This window comes from Choloepus didactylus, chromosome 1 (genome assembly GCF_015220235.1).
Source record: "Choloepus didactylus isolate mChoDid1 chromosome 1, mChoDid1.pri, whole genome shotgun sequence".
Lineage (NCBI taxonomy): Eukaryota > Metazoa > Chordata > Mammalia > Pilosa > Megalonychidae > Choloepus > Choloepus didactylus.
The window spans coordinates 171,957,405-171,983,419 of NC_051307.1; the positions used below are offsets into that span (position 1 = coordinate 171,957,405).

Consider the following 26,015-nt stretch of genomic DNA (forward strand, 5'->3'; position numbering starts at 1 on the left):
GATCTAGATTCACCAGAAATATATTTTGCAAGTACCATTCATTTTACAAAGCTCTTTGTCTGACTGTTAGGATGGCATATGCATCATGCAGCATTTACCAGTGATATGATTGAGAACAAGCAGTTAGAAACTAGAATTTTTTATTTTCTTTTGTGAATTCAATTAGTGACTAATTCCATTTTATTTTTTTCCTTTCCAAAATTGGATTATGCTATAGTTAATTTCAGGATGGTGATTTTTTAAGTTTTTAGTCTTGTTTTAAGGGAAAGTTGTGCTGTTTTGGATATAATTCCCTCAGTACAGTGGGGATTATTTTATGAAACAAACAGAACAGCTGTCAAATGTTCCCAAACCAGCCCTGCCTGCTTCACTTCATGGTTTTGTTGCCTTACCAGCTACTCTTCAGAGCTGCTCTTTTGGTGCAAACAGCATGGATTGGGACTCAGACCTTGACAAATTTAAATAAGAGTAAAGCTGATCACCCCAGGCTTTAGGGACCTTCTGAGGCCTAACCATCTAACCCTCCAAACTGATGGGAACAGTTCCTAATTATGGGATGTGAAGAGGTTCTGATGCTTGACTGGGTAGATGCTCTGGGGCTGCTTCACTGAATTCTGGCAGTCTCCTCAGAGAAGCAGATGAAATAATTGGCTTTTACGCTAAAGATGACAGTGGGCCTGGGGGGGGGGGGCGTTGTGCTCTCTCAATATTACCTTTTCTGAATGGCAGGGACAAGTCATTCAGGGATGCTTGTGTGAATGTCACTAAAGGAACTTGACAATAATAGAATGTTTTCATGTCTTACCTGTAAAATAGCACTCACCCTTTTCTCCCTTTTTGTTTCATAAAGAGTTTATTTTATTAGGAAAATGACTCCTCAGGTTGACTGTCTTTAATAGTAGCCACAGACTCCTTTCCCTAAACACATTTCTTCCTCTGCTTTACAGATAATTAAAAAGCTGATAGAAAGAAAACAAGCCCAGATTCGAAAAGTCTACCCTGGACTTTCATGTTTTAAAGATGGAGTTCGACAGATTCCTATAGAAAGCATTCCTGGAATTAGTATGTACAGACCTTCTTTTAAAAGCAAATCTTTTGGTAATGCCATGAGTTATAGTTGAAACAGCTAACCAGAGTGCAATGATTTGAAAAACCTTTTTGCCCTGTATGTCTCTGGGTTACTTACAGTCTTTTAAGAAGGCAACAAAGGCTTTCCTTTTATCTTTTTCCCAAGGCAAACAAACAAAAGAGAGCTTAGATGACCCCTTGTTATAGCTATTAATATCCACCATTTAGTGAGTCTGCTGTTTGTAGCATAGAACTAGGTACTACCCAAATGTATAGCAGAAAAATCCTACTTTTACAAATAAGGAAATTGAATCTCAGAAAGGTTGTCACTTCACCTTAAGCGGCACATAGCCAGTAGCTGTCAGAACTAGAAGCAGTCCTGTTCTTATCTCCTCCAAACTTCTTGCTGTTTAGATGATGTCATGATGCTATCATGGTTGTAACCCTCATTGATCTGATGGAAATGGTATAATTTTTTTCAAGTTCCCTTTTCTTACGGTGGTTTCCAAGAGTTCATGACTTTGAGGGGAGTTTTATTGGGCTAAACCATACAATTTAGCTTTTTTTCATAGATCAATAGCAATTAAATATCAGCAATTCTTTCAGTTCAAGTCCAGGTTCTTCTAGTCTATTGAAGATTTAATAAACAAAATAAAATCAAACAAGCTAAAATTCTCCAGAAAAAAATATATCTTATTTGGGCAAGATATATTACTCCTTTGCAAAATTGAGCCCATTGCAGATCTTACTTTCATTGCCAGACTGAGAAATTGTCATTCCCCATTGTATCCCTATTAATGGATTAATAGCTACCATTTAACCAAATGCTTGTTTGTGGCAGGCATTCTTCTATGTTTTTTTGTTTTGTTTTGTTTTGTTTTTAACATACGTCAACTAATCTTAAAAGGTGATAACCTAAATTTTAGATTTCTATTTTACAGATTGAGAAACTGAGATGCAAGAGGTTAAGTAATTTATGTAGGGTAAGTTAGCTTTTAAGGGGAGAGCAGGAGATCAAATCCAGGTCTGTCACACTCCAGGCTGTGTTTTCTTTCTGCTACACTAAACCATCTCCCATTACAAGCAGGGTCTTGACCAAATGAAATAGAGACCAGGACAGAGTTTGTTCTAACCTAAAATAGCAGGTTAACTCTTTCATGTGGTGATTAGCAAAAACATATGGCTTACAGGTTAAAAAATACACATGCCCTCAGTACCAGAAAAAAGAATTTATTTTTTATGCTTTCCTCTGAAAACTTGGAATTCCTGCTTTAAAAAACACTAACATATAGGATACTATTGTCAGTCTTGGAAATGTTTCCTACTGTTAGCTGTAGAAGAAAGTAACAAATTGTAGTCAATTTCAGTCTCTTCTAAGAAATAGACTTTTATTGAGGCATGGCTGTCATTCTTTGCTTTTAGATAAGTATTAACTATGTTATTCTCTTGACCAAAAGCAGTTCTCATTCAGTGTTTAATTTCGTTGACATATAGGAGAGACAGGCTGGAAACCCAGTGGAAAAGAGAAGAGGTAAGTATGATGGGCGAGAGAATGTTAATGGAAGCAATTTTTTTTTCCCTTCCCAGCAATTTAGAGAAAAAGGGCAAACTGAAAGTAATCTCCAATTCAATGCTCGCTGGGTTTCAATTTTATTAAAAATTCTGGAATGGTTCCAATTTTAGGGTTTTGTAAGAATGAGCTGTATAGGGATGAGCTGGCAGGAGAGTAAAAACTAATCTTGCGCTTTGTTGTTTACTCTTTTCCTTTCAAGTAAAGAGCCCAAAGACCCTGACCAGCTTTACAGCACACTCAAGAGCATCCTCCAGCAGGTGAAGGTGGGTGTTCTCTTTTCATGCACCTCATGCAAGTATTTTGAAATGATTTCCCACATGGAATTTCCATATTAGATACCTTACTTTTTTCTTTACTCAAGAGCCATCAAAGCGCTTGGCCCTTCATGGAACCTGTGAAGAGAACAGAAGCTCCGGGATATTATGAAGTTATAAGGTTCCCCATGGGTAATGCCATTAACATTTTCTAAGTATAGATTTAAAGCTCTCTGGATGGCGGTGTGGGGGACACATGGTCACTGAGGTTGATTTGTACTCTTCTGTTGTAGGGTAGAATGTGTGTGATGATAGTGGGATTCATTCCATGTGCCCATGGGGGGCAGGGATGTCAGAATAGAATGATAAAGGAGAAGTGGGTGGCAGTGTAAACTAGAGACATTCTGCAGCTGTCTTTTCAGAGCCCACATATACTCAACAACACTAGATACTGAAAGCCCCAGGTGGGGAACTGCACACAGCAGTAGATATGAAAACTGACAGTTAAAACAATCTTTCTTATAGTCTACCTGTTTGGTTGCAAATGGAAAAGCATTAGGTATCCTCCTGAAATATTTTGAGTCTGTCATAGATGACTCTTTAATGAATTTTTCAAGGTGATACAAAAGAAATTAGATTAAGCTGCTTGGCTGCTGTATATTCACAGAGAGAAATTCGAATTACCACAATTCTTGATTTTCCATGCTCTTGATGGATACTGTTAGTATCACTACATATGCTGTTAAATCAAACAAACAAAAAAGAAAACAAAGCAACCCCAAAGAAACAAAGATACCTTGAGTAATGTAGAATTTGCAGAATTTGTTGCTGCATCTGTACTATGTTAAGATGAGTGATTAATTCAGTCAGTTGAGAATCCCCAAATGAAAACATTTTGGCATTGTGCAGATGACAGACAACTGGCAGAAGTGTTTTCTTTTCATCAGTTGTGTGGCCATTCTATGAAGAGAGCCTGAGTCTTCTGTCCCTTTTCAGTGGAAGTGCTAAAATGTGAAAGGAATAAAGAAAGGAATCCATTAGCTTCTTGACACCTGACAGATCTTTGCTGGTGTCTTCTATGGAAGTAATTTTCATTTGAAGATTTTATAGTCATAGTAATGATTTCAAGAGTATATACACCTTAAAATGGGGCATACATCCATATGTTGTCCCCTCCCGCTTCTCTCTGCCTTGCTACTATGTATTTCAGTACAAGAAAACCAAAAGTATAGTTGACTCTGTTAAGAATAATGAATGGAAGGGTGATTTGGAAATTTCACATAGTGTTTTCCACTATGTGAAAAATATGTTAAAACCTTTGTATCCATTTCCAACCTTAAGTTAATAGATGTCTTCTGGGCTGCCTCAGTCATGGGGGGATTTCATAGGAAGTTGTACAGGTTTGAGGAGAGAATACTTCCCCTGTCCACATGCACTTTGAAGACCTGCAGTGATAGGTCTGTCATGTCTACTCATGGCCTGCTCTCTGGAAGTTTCTTGCTTGGCCTTACCTGAGAAGGGCATGGCTTCTGCAATAGGGTATCATCTGTGTGCATAGCTGAGTGGTCTTGAGGGGAAAATTGACCCCATGGAGTTAGGCCAGTGGTGGGCTGAGATGTGTCCTAGACAAAGAATTAAAACAATGGAGTGTTCTTTAGTGGAGCAACAGTTTTCTTCTTAGAATGCCTTTGGGTGCTGAGTAAAATATGTAGTCTTATCCCTAAGATAGTCATGTATTTGAGAACAGGGCTGACAAATCAATAATTTTACTTTTCCTCATTATTATACTCTTGGCTTTTTCTAAAAATATCTTTGCTCTTTTCCCTGTGTCTTACAAACCTCTTTCCTTCCATATGGATGGGATCTAACTTGATTTACTTAGGGAGTTGTACATGTCGTCAGAGTAGTCCAAGTAGTCTGAATCTAAGCATATCTTCATTTAAAAAAATTATTGCTGTACATATACAACTCAAAATTCCTCATTTTAACTACTCTTAAATGTACAATTCAGTAGTATTAATTACATTCACAATATTGTGCTACCATCACCAATATCCGTTTCTTCAACTTTTTCATCACCTCAAACAGAAATGATGCACCCACTAAGTAATAACTGCCCCCACCCCTGCCCCTGAGGATTGGTAGGCAAGGTGTTCCCATTTGCACAGAATTCTCAAGTTTAGAGGAGGGGGAATCAAGCTAGAATAATTTAATGGTGTCTCCAAATTGAGTGACACCAATGTTTAGTCACCGCTTTTTTTTAACCTGTGCTGTTTAGTCAATTGAAAGAATCTAAGAAGTGTACAGGAAGAAAAAAGCTATCTATAGCTTTAAAATATAGTGGAATTATGCAGGTTTGATTGTAATTATTTAGGGAGGGCCAAACACCTCTATGGTTCTGTTTTTATTTTTTTTTTTTTCTGCTACATTTTAGGCTCTCCCATCTCTTCCTACCTCCTCTCAGAAAAAAAAAGTTTGAAACGCTTTTGGAAAAAGTTCTTTGTGTCTAATCTGATTCTTTTTTTTTTTCTTACTTTTCTTTTTTTGGTTACACTTCTCTTCCTTCTCTGCTAAAACATTATGTTGGGCAGACTATCTTAACTGGTAGGCATTTGGCTGGAAGGAACGCCAACATCTCAGTTTACCTGTAGAGACGATTTCATTTCTCCTTCTTTCTTAAATGAGAGGACATCTTTACATGTTCAGTCACACTTGGCAAGATATTTAGTGAGGGATCAGTTGAGCCATTGTGTATCTTAACACTTGTAGATTTTTCTTTCCTCCAAACTGTTTCAGTTAGAGAAGAAAGAAAAATTTAAAGCAGAACTCACAGGTGTGATGACATTCCTCTAACTGAGAGAGACATTGATAAAGGTCTAAAGGCAGAAGTAGATATTCTCCATTCTTTCTTTGGTCTTTTTTTTTGGATTTAGGATTTTAATGCTAATGAATTTCTCTCCGTTTTGGGATTTTGCACGTAAATGTATTTATCTTATTAAATGATAATCCTAATGCATTTGCTTGTATGTTTCTTTCTCTCTGGACACCCTGATAATTGAGTGGGAATTGGGGATATTGGTAGCCAGAGTGTTTATTTAGCCATTTTGCCCACGCCCCCCCTCCCCCACTTTTTTTTTGATGTATAGTTAGCACAATTTTAGTAATTCAAGAATTAGACTTAGAGACAGCCAGGGACCCATAAATAGGCAAATATTAGCATCTTCTACTCTGCATGGAATTTTAAAAATTGGTCCTGAGAATAAGGATTGAGGAAGCCCTGCTGTATTGTTATGAATTTAGATGAAGCACAGTTTTCACTTGAGAAATAATGCAATTTAAAGCAAGTAGATATATTGAGAAAATATTCTTTTCACAATAGTCTCACAAGGTTTATTTGTTTTAGAAAACAGATTATTAAATCAAGTAGGTCACTCATTTCATTGATGGAGCATAAAGCAAAATTAATTTTAACTGTTTTTACATGCAGGGACACTGGTGTATTTGCAGATGTATTTTATGTTCAGTTTTCTACAACACCAAAACAACTGAGAGTTTAGTGACATAAACTTAGTCTGACTGTTTTAAGTAAGTAAATGGTTCAGTACAAATGTTCCAACTGCTCTACTCCAAGTAGAAAGAGCCTCTTCTGCATAATTCTGAATGAATAGCTAACAATAGTTAGTTCATCATACTTATCGCTGCTTAGTTTCCTTGCACTGAATAGGGGATTGCACCAGTTGACTAGTAATGCCCCTTTAATGTTAAAATGGCTGTGACTTTACACAAAACTGCCTCACAACAAGAATGAACCCAAGATTTAAGAAGTGTTTTTCTTGATCATATGAATTTCTTTTAAGCAAAGGCATTGAGACTATTAAAAATGTAATTAAACCAACAACATAGATTTCTTTCCCAATCTTACTTTTGTCAGCCAGTATTTAAAAGGTGTCAAAGATTGCTAATATTTTTTCTTCCTGTGCAGATCTGAAAACCATGAGTGAACGCCTCAAGAATAGGTACTACGTGTCTAAGAAATTATTCATGGCAGACTTACAGCGAGTCTTTACCAATTGCAAAGAGTACAACCCCCCTGAGAGTGAATACTACAAATGTGCCAATATCCTGGAGAAATTCTTCTTCAGTAAAATTAAGGAAGCTGGATTAATTGACAAGTGATTATTTACCCTGTGCTTCTTAGAAACTCGTCAAGCAGTGTGCCTAGAGCAAGGTGGTTTAGTTTTAAAAAGAATTGGACATAATGTATTGTAGATACTTGTAAATGTAAAAATTAGCACTTTTGAAAAACAAAAAAACCTCCTCTTAGCTTTTCAGATATGTATTTAAATTGAGGTTATAGAACATCTTTATTTTATGAAATAGATTTTAATCTATTTACTACTATTAATGTTAATTTTCTATGGCATGTCCATTAGCTGAATATTCATAATAGATGATCAGAGTTTTCCTCAGTACCTGTATATGAGGAAATTGCACATAGTACCACGATTTGGAGGAATCCAGAAAAATTTTCAGACCGTGAATGTTTCCCTTGTTTTCTAATGGAGTGTGAGAGTTTATTTTTATTTTATTCTGAAGGACTTTAAGGAAGAGATACATGATAAAAAGTCCCCAAAAAGGTGAAGTATGTCATGTTTGAAGTCTCATTGTAGACTTTTTATATATTTTTTTAAAAAACACTCATCTAGATGAGGTGCTTTGAGCAGTTCTGAAAAATGCAGTTCCAGAAAAGGAACTGCTTTGATTCCTAAGGAAGAAATTCTAAATAATGCAAACTTTTTATAAATATCTGGTTTTTTGATAATTCTATCTACCTAAAACAAACTTGTGAATACATAACCACTATTTTAATAATTGTTTTCTATACCCAAATGTATAATACCATATTTGATTTTGCTTATGCAGGACATAAGTTTCAAAAGATCATTTCCAGGGCCACAAAAGCATAATCTTGAAAAAACTTGACATTGAATACACATGCTTTAATAGGAAAACATGTGTTATCTCTACATATTAAATCTTTTGAAGTCTTGTTCTAATAAATAAGGATTTTTTCCCCTTTCTGTGATACATACAGCCCCATTCATAATGTATATGTAAACAATTTTCCAGTTGCATCTCCAGATTATATTCATTGTCTGAGGTAAATTAAATGCACACCCAGGTTTGCTGTCAGTATTTTACACCCACACTGGTTTACAGGCCCAGGATCATGCCCCAATAAAATCCATCATACAAGCTTTTATTAACCTGTCTTGGGATTCCAGCCTAGTGCTTGGAATTTATTTCCTGATTACACTACAGAGAAAAGTGGGACATTTGCCATTCCAACTCTGGGAAAACCAACTAATGTAAAATATAAACGAAGGCCATCTTGATGATCTCTACACTAATTTTTATGATGCAAATTTATAAACTAATTTTTGTAAAGGACTAGGTTTTAAAAGTGTATTTAACTTGATGTTTTTCTATCAGCATAAATTAAAATGATCAATAATAGTTGTTAAAAACAGTTGCCAGAGATATTGTACAAGAAGGAACAAAAACCTGCAAATGGCTGTTAAGTTGGAAGTGTGGTTGTTGCTATAAAAAAGATATTCAGATGCTCACACTGAAAAATGCCTCAACTTTTTTATGTATAAGAAACCACCTTGAGTGGCATCTAGATTTCTAATGAAGAATTTTGATACAGTTTGGATTATGTATCTTGGACTGATTTTAGACAATGCTTTGTAACGGATCTGCTGAAGCCTCTATCCAGCTTGGTATCCTGTGAAAGTTTGTTATTTTCTGGGTAGACATTCTTAGAGGGTATTGTCTTTAAAATCAGATTGTCTCTTCTATATTGAAAGCATTTTTATGTTTTCTAATTTAAAAATTCATATTTTCTTATAGGTATTGTGCAATAAAGCTGAAGTAGGATGTGTGGTTTTTTGCAAATGCTTTAATAGCTGATAAAATTTTACATTTGTAAAATTAATATATTGTACTGGTACAAAATAGTTTTAAATTATATTTACAAAAGCTTCCAACCTAGTGGTGTGTTTTCTTCTATCAGATAGAGGTAACAGGGCAAATGTATGATCTGGTTGATGGCCATCAACTGTGCCCTTGAATCCTTAGGTTTTAAGTATTTTGTTGAAGATGTTTTAGAATTGTTATCTTAATGAGAAGTTTCATAAAAATCCTCAGCCCATCAATGAGAGATTTTCAAGAGAAGAAACATGTTCTGTCTTTTCTGAGTTGTCTACTACATCTACCCACTATCATCCATTTTAAAAAAGAAAAAAGCCCCATCAAAAGAAGAATGTTATTAGTTTAGAAATCAAACGATATTTCTGTTTCATTTTTTTCTACTTTGTATCAGAGAGGGGCAGATAAAAATACAGGCGGTATGTAGACTCTCCCATATGAGCTTCCAAGGTTAAACAAAATGCCATCTGTAGGAAAGTATAGTATATTTTGATGCTGTTTGAGAGAATCTGATAAAGAAAACCCTTTTTCCTTACTGAATTCTGAACTGAGAGGTCAAAAGAGTAAGGCTTATGATAGTTGGAATGTCACCTTTATTGCTAACAAAATGGATATTGGAGGATGTGGCTTGCATCTGTGGAAAAATCAGCTTTCTAATATGGAACCCCAGAGTATGTTGGCAATTGCCGGCCCCTCTTCATATGCCGGCTTCGCCTCCAGGGGCAGGTCTTTACCATTAGGCCTCGTGCACCCCCAAGAGCAGTGGCGCTTGCTGAAAGCAGGCCAACCTTGAAGAGGCACAGGTGAGGGAGGGGTAGAGCAACCTATGTCCACGTCCTCAGCCTTAACTCATCAATTAGGGAAGCCCTCCCTGGGGAGGAGTGACTGAGGGGGCAGAGGGAAGCCAAGAGGCGATGAATGTCCTCCCACAGGAAAACAAACATTTAGAATGGAGAATAAGTGTCCTCCTCCCCATCTCCACCCCCTATATCCATGATCAAAAATCTCTATAAAACTTTTTTTTTCATTATTCAACACAAAATTAAAAATGGTTGCATTCATTAGGAAAAAATAATGAAAAAAGACTTGGGGGTTTTCATATTACCTGCAAGTAAAATTTACATTGATGAGAACTAAGAAGTAGAAACAAGGTCACACTAAGGTACCATGGACAGGCTAAAAATTTTTTACCCCTTTAAGCTGATATTCTTCAGACCATTCGTCAGTGTTTATTTAGAAGAGATTTTGGGTGCTGCCCAGGGAAGAGTTACTGGTAGCAGCCTTTGGCCTTTTCCATATTGTCCTAAGCTATTCTTCTGTAGCACTTAACTAGCATTTTCCTCTTAGCAAATTTAAAAAAAACAAACAAACAACAAAAAAGAAAAAACAAAAAACCCAAAACAAGAGGACAAGTCCTCTGGATTATCAAAAGTCTTTGTCTTAGTTTCCTGGCTATGACAAATACCACACTATGGGTTGGCTTACACCGGGGGCATTTTATTGGCTTACGAAGCCTTGTGTCCTTCCGGAGTCAGTAGCATTCTGGCTGGCTGACAATTCTCAGGTTCCTTGGCTTTCCTGTCACAAGACGATGCCCTCTCTTTTCTCTTCTGGGTTCCGTTGATGTTGGCTCCTCCCCATGGCTTTTTCTTTATAAGGCCTTCAGTAATAGGATTTAGACCTAACCTGACTGAGTTGGCCACATCCTAAGTAAAAAATAACATCTTTAAAAGGTCCTATTTACAATGGGCTTATACCCACAGGAATGAGAAAAATTTAAAAACATGTTTTTTCCTGGGGTATGTAATTCATTCTGCCACAGCCATAATGGCTGCTAGTTCTTAAGAGATTGTAACTTGGGTTGGCCTTTTTTTTTCATGCTGCTGAAACATATGTTTAGAATTCTTGACAATCCAAACATTTCTTCCTAGAAGAATAAAGGTACATGGTGGGAGAAGGGGTGGCAGGGATGCCACTTATTCCTTGCCTTAAGACTCATGGTAGTATTTACTTTCTCCTGTGAGCATATTAGTGCCATTAGCATAAGTTGTGATAAAGACTGCCAAAGCAAAAATAGTGTTATTAATGTTCCAGTTAGGTGAAGAAATGAAAATGAATTTAAAAAGAAAAAAAGAGTGATTAGAAAAAGACTTCCAGGTATACTCTGGAGGAATAACTTCAACAAACTAAACAGAAGTTGCTTAAAGGAGGGGAGAGACCAACCATAAGCATCTTGAAAATTCCCTTTAATGTAGTTTGTGTATGTTTATGCACTGGTTTCTTTGTGGGAACATCTTTACTTTCTTATGGAAAAAGGAAGCCAACAGTGACAAAACCAAAGATTTCCTTTCTGCTTATTAAAAAGCAGAGAAAAGTGAGGGGAAAAAGGGGCAAACCTTTTTGCTATTGGGAAGACCAGCAAAGCATTAGCAGGGTCAGGAGATTAAAAATATCAGAAACAAAATATGCATTATACATACATACACATACACATACCCTCAGGTTAGATGATTAACTAGAAGGACTCACAGAACTCAGAAAAAGCTGCTTTACTCATAGTTACAGTTTATTACAGTGAAAGAATACAGATTATAATCAAAGGAAAAAGGTACAGTGGTTCAGGAAGAACCAGGGAGAAGCTTCCAATTGTCCGCTCCCAGTGGAGACACATGGACAGCACTTAATTCTCCCAGCAATGATGTGTAACTGATAACACACATGAAGTATTACCAACCAGGAAGCTCACCGGAGCTTTGCTGTCTAGGGTTTTTATTGGAAGTCAGTCACATAGGGATGGAGCACCAACATGATTACCCTTAGCTACTAAGTCTCCAGCCCTTCCAGGGGTCAAACTGATACAGCATGGCCCAGAGACCAGGCAAACAAAAACAGGTGTTCACCATAAATCACATTGCTAGCATAAACTCTCTGGTGTGGCTCAAGGCCCCAGGTATACAAAGATACTCGTACCAGGCAGGCTCTTCTAAGGGTTTAGAGGTTATCATACAGGAGTCAGTCTAGGACCAGTCCTGAAGACCCTTGGATTATGCAGGGCTTGGACAACCCAGGTCTGCTGAGTTAACCCTGCTGCATACATACATACATACATATGTTTTATGAGCTATTAACATCTATTTTTAAATTAAGGTTACCATTTAGTTTATACAGATGTGGAGTTCTTAAAAAAATTTATCACTGGGTAACTTGTTAGAAGCTAAGGACCCTCAGAAAAATGTGCATGTTCACAAACACACAGGCACTTACCACATACTTGTTAACTTGGTACTTGAACTCCTCGTAGATAGTGCATTGGTGAACCCCAGTTGAAGAATCTTTGTTGCCCATCAACCTCCCATCTTCTACAGTTAACAGATGGACATCCATTTTCTGTTTAAACTTATCTAAGAAGAGGGAACTTGTCTTTTTGTGCAATAGGGCTGTCCAACAATGGAATAGGCAAAGTGTCATGAGAAAGCTCTAGGTTTGAAGTCTGCTGTTTTTATAGAGTGGAAAAAACAGTTAGTTCATACTAAGCTTGTGATCAAGCAGAATCTCTTCTAAGAATTTTATGTGAATTAACTCATTTAATTTTCACAACAATTTAATGAAAACAATGATTTACAGAAAGGCAGTTTTCCCAAGAACTCAAATCCAGAGATTCTGGATCCAGAATCAGTGTTCTTAAACATTATATCATGCCATATCTATATCTAAAGAGTAATTGTCCTAGTCTGTTGTAGCATGAAGTGTCTACATGTTAGGGCTACAATTGTAACTCCTATTCCTTTCAGATTCTTTGCTATTCAACTAAGAATTATCTCATTCCACATTTATTGACCATCTCTTGTGTATAAAATGATAAGGGTACAAAGATGAATCAGATGAATTGCTTGTCTTTAAGATTAAAATGTTTGAGTGGAGAAGAAATGCATACCCATGTGACAATAAGGTAATGTGTAAATTCAGAGATGAAAGATTAATGGCAGGTTGAGGTGAATGAAGGCTGATTACGTGTTGTGGGGATCAGGTTAGAAATGGTCATGAAGCACCCTGCTAAGGTGCCTAGACTTTAACAGTGGCCCAAGAGAGCCTCTGAAACTTAAAAATGATCAAAGTTGTAATTATAGTCTTATGGGGAGGTCAGACATTAAACAAATAATTGCAAGTGTGAAGAGAGTACCACAACAGAGGTATAACTTGCAGGGGTGGCACTAATAGCAGTTCCAATAACCATGAATTAAATATAATTTATGCTTGTTAAGCAACTATAGCTTCAAGATAGGAACTCCCCTTTCCCAACTCCCTATCCTGCCCCCTATCCAAATAATCACCACCGTAGGCCCTGCCCATAGGGAAATTCTGGGGCTTCTACCTGTATGCTGCTATGAGACTAGAAAAAGAGACACATCTGGTGAATTGGAGCTTAGGGAAAGCTTCTCAGAGGAAGTAACTTTTACACTGTTTGATGAAGGATAAATAGGCATTGACCAAGGCAAAATTTGGAGGAGGCAGGAAGAAACAATGCAGGCTGAAAAATCCCTGATGCAGTATAAAACCAAAAAACTGAGAGACCCCAAAATGACATGAATACTTGGGAGCAAAGAGGGGTGGTGTGAGATGGTGCCAGGTGAAAATAGGGTATATAAAGAATCCTAGGTTTTATCTTATGGGAAACAGGAAATAACTGTTAAGCATGATCAAATTTTTTGTGATTTAAGTAAATATCATCTTGGCAATGGATTGGAGACTTCTGGTTACACAACATCAAAGACTAAGATAACTTGGAAATCTTGCTCCCTGAAAATAACTGTAAATGCTGGATTAAAGGCAGTAAATTTAAGAACATAGCTGAGTTTACAAGGAGGAAAAGGTAATCCCTAATTGCCATAACCAAAAGGAAACTAAAAACAGGGGTCAACACATGCATTGATTGTGCAGTCACCCTGAGATAGTTGCTATCTCTGTAATTAAAGGGCTTAGGTTTTAATAAGTATGTGGGTTGAGTGAAACAGGCTAGTGACACCCCCCACCTTAATCACCTCAACACACATAAAGCCACAATCTATAAAGGTGTGCACACACTAGTGAAAGCATGGACTAAAAAGTTTCCTCCCTAAGAATTCAAAGTCTGTAACATAAGCAGTCTTGGGGTTCAAATTTATATTTCCTGTATGGTCCAGGAGACCCAAACAGCTCCAAACACAGCATAAAATAAAAATAAGATTCTCAAGCAGGTGATATCTCCAGGGCTCTTGGTAAAACCAAACACAAAACCAGTCTACAGAGAAGTTTCCACAACCCAATCCACAGATTTTTCTCAGAGGAAAAAATAAGTTCCATGAAAGATGAACTCACAATAAAAAGTTACAAAACATATGCAAAAATTTCATCATTATCAAAAGTTGGCAGACACAACAAATATCAGGATTCGACTCCTAATGTGGGATAACACACCAATACTGTGATAGAAAATAAGTGCTTGTAATTGTTAAAAATAGAGGGAAAAAATTAAGTAACAGGTTCAATAGGCTGTGATATAGTCAAGGATAGAATGAGTGAACCAAAATATGGAACTGATGAAATAATAAAGGATACACCTAAGGAGATAGAAAATATAAAAAAGGAATAAAAAGAAGATAGGCTATAAATGATGTGGATTCCATTAGATTAAGATATTTGTTTTGTTCACTGGTCTCCCAAGTGCCTAGAAAAGTGCCTGGCACAATTGTGCTCAATATTATTTAAAACAAGTTGCATAAGGAGAAAATGGGGAAAAGATAACATTCAATGAGCTAAGAATTTTTCCCAGTTTATGAAATGCATGAATATTTATAATTATAGTGAATTTCTAGCGGAATGAATGTTTGATTTCCACTTGTACCTATGAAGGCATAACCTATGAAACTTGTTCTCCCCCTGTAAACTAGAAAACTGGACAAAATATATTTATCAACTCTTCTCAGAAACCAGAGAATAAGTAGTGCAGGACTATGGTCCCACATAGAAGGAAAATAAGCAGAGTGAGCTCTTTGTTCATCCTGTAATTCTTCCTAAGGCAGCTTTAGAATTGTAGAACAAGGAGGGGGAATTCAAACAGAGTATGGTGACACTGAATTAAGTATATAGAGATTGGAGTCTGGAGAGGCCAAGGAAGCTAGAAATTGTTAGCAGAGTACTAGAGAGGAAGGAGCTATGTAGAGAAAGTGCCAGAATTCTGTTTAGCGGTCTTTTTGAGCCCTGGTTGAATTATAATCTGCACATGTATAGGGTAAAAACTCCTGAGCTAGGCAAAACAACTGCAGGGTAAAAAAAAATACAGCTGAACAATTTTCAGAGCTTATACAGTGCTGGGAATCATTCAAGTTCCCAGCAGTCAGAGTGGATAGACCTTGTTGAATACACGGGACATTCAATGGAGACCCCTAGATAATTTATATCTTAGTCCTGGAGCTAAATGAGCTCTAGAGTAAGAGTTACACTAGACCTGCCTACAAAAGCTTAAAAAGAAGCCTAAAAAGGATCAAGCTGATCAGCAAGTAACTTAAATGCCTGACAAAGTCCAACACTATTTAAAGGACTACAACAAAATATAGCTTATAAAAAATGAAACAATGTATGGTATCTAATAAAAAATTAAGATATATCAGGAAAACATGATACATGACTAAGAGAAAAATTTGCTTATAAAAACTGACCCAGAAATGACAAAGACAATGGAATTAGCAAAGACATTATAACAGCTATTATAAGCATTATAAATATATTCAAGGGTATAAAGAAAAATATGAACACAATGGAGAAACAGAAGATATATCTATAAAAGAACCAAATGTAATTTCTAGAGGTGAAAAATATATCTGAAGTGAAAAAGTTACCGGATGACTGGGTTAACAGATTTGACAAAAAAAACAAAAACAAAAACAAAAACAAAACAAAACAAAAACCATGTATAAAGACATAGCAAGAGAAAGTATCCAAAATGAAGCACAGAGAGGAAAAAAAGACTAAAAATCACAAGAGAAATTAGGAAATCTTTCGAACTTAATGAAAATGAAAAATTTGTGGGATGCAGCTAATACAGTGCTTAAAGGAACATTAATAGCATAAAATAGTCATAGTTTTAGAAGAGAAGTCTTAATTCAACCTACCTTAAGAAACTTGAAAAATAAGGGCAAATTAAACCCAAAGTAAGTAGAAGGAAGAATACAAGGAAGTGTGAATGAAAGAAATAGAAAATAAACAAAAAAGAGAGAAATCAATGAAATAATAACTGGTTCTTTGAAATATTGATCAATCTCAAATTTATCAATTTGAAAAGTTATCAGCTAGACTGATCAAGAAAAAATGAAAGAACAAATTACCAGTATCAGAAAAGAGAGAATATAATGACAAATCTTACGTGAAAAACATTAAAAAGATAATAGAGGGAAATTTTGAACAACTATGCCACCGAATTTGATTAATTTGGATGAAATGAACAAATTCCTTATAAGACACAAATTAGAAAAACTGACTAACAAAGAAATAGAAACCATAAATATCCCGTATCAATTAAAGAAATGCAATTCATAATTAAAAATCTTTCCACAAAGAAGTGGCACAGAAACAGTTATAGGCACAGATAGTTTTACCATCTATCAAACATAAAGGAAGAAATAATCCTACAAAGACTTTTTTGAAAACAGAAGGTGGGAAGACTTCTGAACTCACTTTATGAGGCTAGTATCATTACCCTATCAAAGCCAGAAAAAGAACTTTACAAGAAATCTATAGAACGATAACCCCCATAAACCTAGACATGAAGATCTTTAATAAAATTTAGAAAATAGAATCTGGAACTATGTAAAAAGGATAATACATAACATGCAAGTGGAGTTTATTCCATTAATTCAAGTTTGGTTTAACTACAGAAAATCCATTATATTCATTGTCTTAGTTCTCATGGTGCTAAAGCAAATACCATGCAATGGGTTGTCTTAAACAATGGGAATTTGTTGGCTCATGGTTTTGAGGGTTGGAGAAGTCCAAAATCAAGTCATTATCAAGGTGCTGCTTTACCCAGAAGACTGTGGTGTACTTGGGGCTGGCCACCAGTGATTCCTGGTCCTTCGCTTTTCTGTCACACATCAACGCACAAGGAAGCCTCTCCTGGATTTTCCTTTCTCTTCTAGGTTGCATTGACTTTAAACTTTTGGATATTCCCTCTGGATTTCTCTCTGTGTGTCTGAATTACATTCTGCTTATAAAGGACTCTAGTAATAGCATGAAGACCCATCCTCATTCAGTCAGGCCAAACCTTAACTGAAGTAACCTCATCAAAATGTCCTATTTACAAGGGTTCACACCCACATGAGTGGGCTAAGTTAAAGAACATGTTTTTCTGGGGCACACTGCTCCAAAATACCATACCCATTAATGTAATTAACCATATTAACAGCATAAAGGAGAAACAACATGATCATTACATCAGATGCAGACAAGGCATTTGACAAAATTCAAACACTGTTCATGAAAAAACAGACAAAAAACTTACAGTAAACAAAGAATAAAAGGAAACTTTCTCAATCTGACAAAGGTTAATTATGAAGACCTACAACCAATATCATAGTAAGGCTGAAAGACCAAATGCTTCCCATCAAGGTTGATAACAATTTAAAGATGCCTGCTCTTCTCAATTCTATTCAGTATTACAACATAGATTCTAGTTGGAGCAATAAGGCAAAAAGAAAAGAAAAGAAAAGAAAAGAAAAGAAAAGAAAAGAAAAAAAGGCATGCAAATTATACAGGCATAAGTGAACTGCCTTTATAGATTACAAAATCATGTACATAAAAAAATCATAAGGAATCTACAAAGTAGACACTATAACAAATGAGTTTAGTGAGGTCAATGTATGAAAAACTGTATTTTTAACAAACTAGCAACAAACAGATGAAAATGAAATTTAAAATACATTTAGAATAAGTAAAAAAAAAATACGAAATGTGAGAGCACAGACACAAAATGATAGAGGAGAAAGTTTTTACACCCTCCAGCAGAAAAATGAATGAGCTGGTAAAAAGGATTGGAATTGACTAGGTGCTACCCTGGAATCAGGACATCTAAACAACCTATCAGATGAAAGGAGAAGCTGCTGAAATTTCAGCTTTTTGTAGGTGAAAACCTCTGCCTGCAGAAACATGGCCCAGATTCCAGAAGTGGATGACTGGAGCCAGGGTGGGCAAAGGAAACCTTTGTCTTCCAAAAGCTGGGTTGAAGGTCAAGGTTGTTTCAGGAGAGCCCTGAGGGACAGGCATGGACACTGGCACTGGTTTAGGGCCTTTGACCAGCAGCAGCTTCTGGCCTCCCACCAGCAAACAGCAGGATGTAAAGAGCCAGTGCACCTTCTTTGGTTTTTCCCTTGTGTGTGTGGATGTTTCGTGGTCTGACAGATCCCTAAGGGCCCCGCTCAGATGCTGGCTTCAGTTTTGGCTCTCTAGGTGGCAGCAGCTTCTGATATCCCACCATTAACTGGGGCATAAAGAACTAGTGATCCTTTACTTCATTGGTTTTCTTTCTTCTGTGGGTGGGTGTTTCTTGGTCTGGTGGATCCCTGAGGGACCAGTGCCAACACTAATCTAGGTTTTAGCCTTCTGGACAGCAGCAGCTTCTGGCTTCACACAAGCAAGCATCTACCAGGCTGTAAAGACCAGCACCCCTTTTGTTGGTTGAATTTCTTTTTCTCTCTTGCTTATGTCGTTTGACCTAGAAAATCCCTGAGGGACCAGGTCAGATGCTAACCTCGGTTTCAGCTCTCTTAGATGCAGTGCCTTCAGGCCTTACACCACAGTCTATCAGGACACAGAGCCAGTGTATTTTTTGGGAGGTTGGTTGGTTGGCTTATTTTCTTCCTCTCCCTCTTTTTAATTTTGTGGCCTGGAAGATCTTTGAGGGACCAATGTGCATGCTGGCCATGGTATCAGCCTTGATAGTAGCAGCTTCCAGTTTCCCACTGGCATCTATTGAGACTTGGAGATGCAGTATAATTGTTTTTTGGGTGTTTTTTTCTTTCTTTCTTTTTTTTTCTAGTATTTTAAGTATTTCTTTTTCTTTTTCTCTCTCTTGTTTTTATTTTTTCTTTCCTTCTTTATTCTTATTCTTGATCACCTGGTAAACTGAGGAGTGGGAGAACTAGATTTCCAGAGTTACCACAACATAACACTCAGAATGTCCAGTTCTCAGCAACAATTTATTAAACATACAGGAAGACAGTAAAGGATGGCACAGTTACAGGGAAAAAAGAAGCCAATAGAAACTGATCCAGAGGAAATCAAGTCTCTGGAATTATGAATCAAAGATCTTAGATCAACTCTCTCAAATAAGACTACTGAAATAAAGGAACACATGGATAAACAACTAAAGGAAATGAGGAAGATAATATAGGAACAAAATGAGGATTTCAAATATGAGATAGAAATTATAAAGAAAAACCAAATGGAAATTTTTGTAACTGAAAAGTAAAATAATCAAAATGAAAAATTCAGTAAAAGTGTTCATCAGCAGATTGGAGGAGACAGAAGAAAGGATCACTGAACTTGAAGATAAAGTGATTGACATTGTCAGTCCGAGGAACAGAAAGAAAAAAGAATTAAAAGAATGAACAGAGCTTGAGGAATCTATGAGACACTATCAAGCATACCAATATGCATATCATAGGAGTTCTGGAAGGAGAAGAGAGAAACAGGGGCAGAAAAATATACAAGAAAATAATGGCCAAAAAAAGTCCAAATCTTATGAAAGATGGTAGTGGTTTGGAGCAATATGTACTCCAACTTAATTCATTCCTGTGGGTCTGAACCCATTATAAGTAGCATTGACTTGATGATGGCTTGATTTGGACTTTTTCCTACCTCAAAACCATGAGCCATTAAATTTCCATCGTTTAAGCCACCACTTTTCATGGTATTTTCTTGAGCAGCCATGGGAACTAAAACAGATGCAAATGCAGAAATCCAAGGAGTCCAACAAACACCAACCAGGATAAACTTAAAGAGATCAAAGACATTATCATCAAACTGTCAAATGCCAAGGACAAAGACAGAATCTTGAAAACAGCAAGAAAGAAGTGATGCTAATAAGACTAACATCTGATTTCACATTTGAAACCATGGTAGCCAGAGGGCAGTGAGAAGACATATTTAAAATGCTGAAAGGAAAATTGTTATCCAAAGATAATATCTGGCAAAGTTGTCCTTCAGTAATGAGGGAGAAATTAAGATACTTCCTAATTTCCTAAAAAAAAAGATGAGGGAGGAATGACATCATCAACGGGCGACATTAGACATACCCTGAAAAAAACTTCCCCAGAGAGTCTACAAATTAAAGAACAAATTCCACTTGCTTAGAACTCTTGAAGATGGTAGAGACTGGAGAAGGACTCCACAAATGCCGATCAAAGAAAAAGAAAAATATCAGATAGAAAACTTCTGTCCCTGACTGCTGATCCTCTTCCATCCTCCTCACTGAGTCCTGCACAGCTTGGGAGGTGCTCAGAGGCAGAGGCCTGGATCCCTCCCACTTCCGACTGGGTGCATGGACTATAGTGGCACTCACAGCAGCAAGTTAGAATCCCACACATATCCAGGCACAGGGACCCAGGTCCACAGAATTCCAGGGTGGAACACAAGCCACTGAGAAGTGCTGCACACAAAAGGGCCCCCCGGGGCGGGGGGGTGGAGAAAGAAAGAGTGACCATGATAGATATGTGGCTGGCAAGGGATGTGCTCAATCAATCTAATTTCTGTTGGCTGTACCATGTAAATACAAAATGACTTTTCTGGAGTTACCCACCTTTCTGCAGCGACTCCATCTGGCTTCCCATAATGGAATACCCTAATGGGGAAGAAAATAGAAGCAGAAAAGACTCAAAGGAGGTTAAACTTAACTGTTGTAGGATAGGAGGGTCCCAGAAATGAAAAATGTAAGGTAAATGGGGCACTGAGTGAGGGACAGAATTTAAACAAATCATAAAAGCTGAGGAGAAAATCCCGCACAAAAACAAACAGAAAGATCAAGATTCCCAGAGAAGGAACAGAAGAAACAAAGTTTTCTCCTGAATGTGAAACAATTACACAAAAAGTACAATCTTAAAAATTATACTGTATATCTAGGGCAAGAATCAGATGAAGGAGAGCTGATAATTCTGATCAGTTAAACATGGGCTATTCTAAAGATCTAGAATAAGTTGGACCAAGCATCAAAGAAGAGCCTTAACCATAGCCAATCAAAAATAAAACCCTAGACAAGAGGGAAAACTGGCCTTCTGAGTTAACTCATGAGGGTAATCAGATGCCTATATATCAGGAAAAAATTACAAGTCATAATAAGAAATGGGAATATATGGCTCAGAAAGGGAACAAATTAAAACTTCAGAGGAGACACAGAATTTGAAACAACTAATTAAAGAAGTCCAAACAAATCTCCTAAATCAATTCAAGCACATGAAGGAAAATATGCATAAAGAGATAAAGGATACTAAAAAGACAATGTGTGAGCATAAAGAAGAATTTGAAAATATAAAAAGAAACATAACAGAAATTATGGGGATGAAAGGCACAATAGTAGAGATTAAAAACAGACTAAAGGTATACAACAGCAGATGTGAACAGACACAAGAATCAGTCAACTAGAAGACTGCACAATCAAAACCATACAGTCAGAAGAACAGATAGAGAAAAGAATAGAAAAAGTTGAGCAGTGTCTCAGAGATTTGAGTGACAACATGAAACATATGCATCATGGGTGTCCCAGAAGTAGAGGAGAAAGGAAAAGGGGCAGAAAGAACATTTGAGAAAGCAGAGACCAAAATTTTCCCAATTCTTATGAAAGACATAAAAATACATGTCCAATAGGAGTAATGTACTCCAAACAAAATAAATCCTAATAGAAGCACTCCAAGGCACATGCTATTCAGAATTTCAAATATATCAAAGATAAAGAGAGAATTCTGGAAGCAGCAAGAGAAAAGCAATTCATCATATACGAAGGAATAAACGACAATAAGACTAAGTCCTGATTTCTCATCAGAAAATAAGGATGCAAAAAGGCAGTGGTATATATATATTTTTTTCAAAGTGTAAAACAGTTGTACACAGTATCATCATATAGTTGTGCATTCATCACCACAATCAATTTTTGAACAATTTTTGTATTACCAGGCACAGTGAACTTGCTGGAGTGCCATGTCCTATCTCCCAGCCCTGGGGCAGGCCATGGTGGATTCCTGAATTTGGGGGCAAGACCGGGGGGCAGAGCCGATCTGAAAACTGGCCAGGGAGAGAAAAAGGAAAAGATAAGAGATCAAAGTCAACTAACAAGAAAACCTTAGGCAAAAGAGAGGGAAAAAACCTCCAGAATAAACCAATCAAGAAAATCAGATGCCTAAACTCCAGCAAAAAATCAAGAGCCACTTCAGGAAATGGGAAGATATGGCCCAGTCAAAGGAAGAAACTAACATTTCAACTGAGATTAGGAGTTGAAACAACTGATTATAGATGTTCAAATAAATCTTTTAAATCAAAACAGCTTTGCCTGACCCAGCTGGGTGACACTGCTGGGTTTCTATGCCCCAACTCCACCAGCCAAAATCTGGCTTGATGTGGGGCTCCACTCATGGCAAAGCACTCTTTCAGGTGACCCAGCACTCCAGCTGTCTCCAAGGCAAGGAAACAGCTGCTGGCTGCCTCTTCCCTCAAGGGCGGGGGAAGGGCTTTCAGACCCAGGGCTGGAGACACATCTCTGTCCACGTTTTCTCAGTCTCCCTGACCCTCACTGATCTGGGCCTTGAAATGACCCCCTGTCCACCGGGGCCTCAAACAGCAAGGGTTTTTTTCACTGCTGTGAGATTTTAAAATCCATGTCCCTCATGGGATGGTTCTGGTCCACTGTTTCTGTGCCTTTCCCACACAGAGACTGAGTGAGGAGGAGGGGAGATGATTGGCTGGTCTGGGACAGAAAATTCCTACCCCATATTTTTTCTCTTTCTTCAGTTTGTCATCTTCAGGGTATTTCTCCAGTCTATATTCACTTCCAGAGTTTCAAACAATTCAGAATTGTCCTTTTTTTCATTGAATCTTTGGAGAGAAGTTTTCAGTAGCTGTTTACATCGCCATGTTGATGATGTCTCCCTGGTATGATATATTTAAGGTAGTAAAAGAGAAAAACAGCCAGCCCCAAATTCTTTATCTGGAAAAACTGTCCTTCAAAAATAAGGGAGCATTTAAAATATTCACAAATAGAAACTGATATTGTCAATAAAACACTTGCACTACAAGAATTATTAAAGATAGTTCTGCATGTTGAAAGGAAAAAGTAGAAGAGAGTAGCATGATTATCAGTAAACTAACTAATAGGGTAAATGCAAAACTCAATAGTAGTGTATCCTCAATAGATAACTCTATTTAATTCCTGTAAGAGTCAGAATACAATTTAACAAGAAAAAGGCATATTTCCTGATAATAGGCATACAAAATATAAAGAGGTAAAGTGGGAGAAAGACAACATAAAGAGGAGAAACAAAGAGATACAGGAGCAGGGAACAGGTATGCTATTGAAGCTAAGTTGGTATCTTTGCAAATTAGTAAGTTATAGATGTAGGTTGTGTAATATAAATCCCAAGGGAACCACAAAGAAAGTATTTTAAAAATATACAGAAACATGCATGAGAAAGGGATCAGTCAGATACATCACAAAAGTTCAACTATACAGAAAAGGAAGTTGTAATAAAGGAAAAGAGAGGCAAATATGTATGTATATATAAAAACCAAAGGACAAAATTGCTGAAGTTAGTACTGCCTTTACAGTAATAACACTGAATGTTAATGGATTAAACTCCCCAATCACAAGACACAGTGGCAGAATGGATAAGAATGCATGCTCCAACTACATGCTGCTTACAAGAAACGCACCTTAGACTCAAAGGCACAAATAGTTTGAAAGTGAAAGGTTGGAAAAGATATTTCATGGAAATATTTCACTCAACAACAGCAGAATACACATTATTTTCAACTGCAGATGGATCACTGTCCAGGATAGACAATATGTTAGTGCAAAAGAGAAGTCTCAATAAGTTAAAAAATACTTAAATCATCTCAAGTAACTTCTTCAAACACAATGGAGTGCAGCTAGAAATCAGTAACAGTAGAAAAACTGGAAAATTTACAAATATGTAGAAATTAAAGAGCACACTCTTTAACAACCAATGGATTAAAGAAATTACAAGGGAAATTTAAAAAATACTTAGAGATGAATGAATATGAAGATACAACATACCAGTTGGATGCAGCAAAGGCAGTGCTCAGAGGGAAATTTATAGCTATGTATGCCTATATTAAAAGAGAAATTGACTCCAATTAATAATCTAACTTCACATCTTGAGAAGCTAGAGAAAGAAGAACAAAGTAAATCCAAAGTTAGCAGAAGGAAGGAGGTAATATTAGAGCAGAGATAAATGAAAAAGAGAATAGAAAAATAATTGAATCAAAAAACCAAAAAATCAGTTCTTTGAAAAGCCAATAAAATTGACAAACTTTTAGCCAGACAGAAAAAGAGAAAAAGGGAAATGCTGCAAACAACTGAAATCAGAAATGAAAATAGTGATATCACTAATGACCTTTCAGAAATAAAAAGGATTAAAAGGATTATAAGAGAATACTACGAACCTATGTATTAAATAATCTGGATGAAATGGTAAATTTACTAGAAACAAACAAGTTACCTAAATTGACTAAAGAAGAAAAAGAAAATCTTAAGAAACCTATAACAAGTACAGAGATTGAATAAATAATTAAAAACCTTCTGCCAAAGAAAAGTCTAGGACCAGATGGCTTCACGGGTGAATTCTACCAATCATTTAAGTATAAGTGACACCAATCCTTCTCAAACTCTTCCAAAGAATTCAAAGGAGGAAACACTTCCTAATTCATTCTATCAGGCCAGCATTACCCTGACACCCAAGGCTGCTAAAGCCATTACAAAAAACAAAAATGACAGAACATTTTCCTTTATGAATATAGACATTAAATCCTCAAAAAAATTAGCAAACCAGATCCAACAGCATATTAAAATATTATTCATTATGACCAAGTGGGATTTATCCCAGGAAGGCAATCAATGTAATATATCACATAAACAGAATGAAGGAAAAAATTATGGTTATCTCAATATACACAGAAAAGGCATTTGACAAAATTCAGCATCCATTCCTGATAAAAATACTCAGTAAATCTGGAATACAAGGGAACTTTATCCACCTAATAAAGGCTATTTATGAAGAACCCATATCTAACATCATACTTAATGGTCAAAGATTTTAAGCCTTTACTTTAAAATCAATAAGACAAGAGAGCCTGCTTTCACCACTGATATTCAGTACCTGTACTAGAAGTTCTAGCAACAGCAATTAGGCAAGAAAAAGGAATAAAAGTTGTCCCAACTGAAAAGGAATACGTAAAACTCCTTATTTGCATACCATATGTTCTTATATTTAGAAAATCTAAAGGAATCTCACAAAAATTATTAAAGCTAATGAACAATTAAATTGTGACTTGCAAAGTCACAAGGTACACAATGAACACAAAAATCTATGTGTTGTTATATGCTAGCAATGAACAATCCAATAAGGAAATTAAGAAAACAATTCCACTAATGATATCATTTTAAAGAATAAAATATTTAGGAATAAATTTAACCAAGGATATAAAGGACTTGTACACTGAAAATGACAAAACACTGATGAAAAAAAATTAAAGACCTAAATAAAAGTCAAGATATTTCATGTTCATGGATTGGAGAACTGAATACTGTTAGGATGTCAATTTTATTCAAAGCAATCTACAAATTCAATGAAACCTCTACCCAGATTCCAGCAATCTTCTTTGCAGAAATGGAAAAGTCAACCCTCCAATGTGTCTGGAACTGCAAGGAGCCCCAAACAGGCAAAACAATTTTGAAAAAACAAAGTAGTAGGACCTCACACTTCCTGATTTTAAATTGTACTACAGTAGGCAAAAGAATGTGGTACTGGCATAAAGATAAACATATAGTGTAATGGAACAGAACTGAAAGTCCAGAAATAAAAACTGAAAGTCCAGGC

General features: G+C 36.5%; 1 protein-coding gene across 2 annotated transcripts in view; it reads left to right on the top strand.

Annotated features, from left to right (window-relative positions):
* The window catches only part of KAT2B (lysine acetyltransferase 2B), a 99,782-nt gene extending 90,947 nt beyond the window's left edge, over positions 1 to 8,835 (top strand). The window contains exons 14-18 of one of the 2 annotated variants that reach the window (XM_037845665.1): positions 948 to 1,062; positions 2,563 to 2,599; positions 2,841 to 2,904; positions 3,003 to 3,087; positions 6,878 to 8,835. In XM_037845665.1, coding sequence (XP_037701593.1) covers positions 948 to 1,062; positions 2,563 to 2,599; positions 2,841 to 2,904; positions 3,003 to 3,087; positions 6,878 to 7,071 — 495 coding nt within the window. In that variant the 3' untranslated portion in view covers positions 7,072 to 8,835. The remainder of the gene's footprint in view (positions 1 to 947; positions 1,063 to 2,562; positions 2,600 to 2,840; positions 2,905 to 3,002; positions 3,088 to 6,877) is intronic. The other variant, XM_037845666.1, reaches the window with a different exon arrangement.
* The last annotated feature ends 17,180 nt before the right edge of the window (positions 8,836 to 26,015 follow it).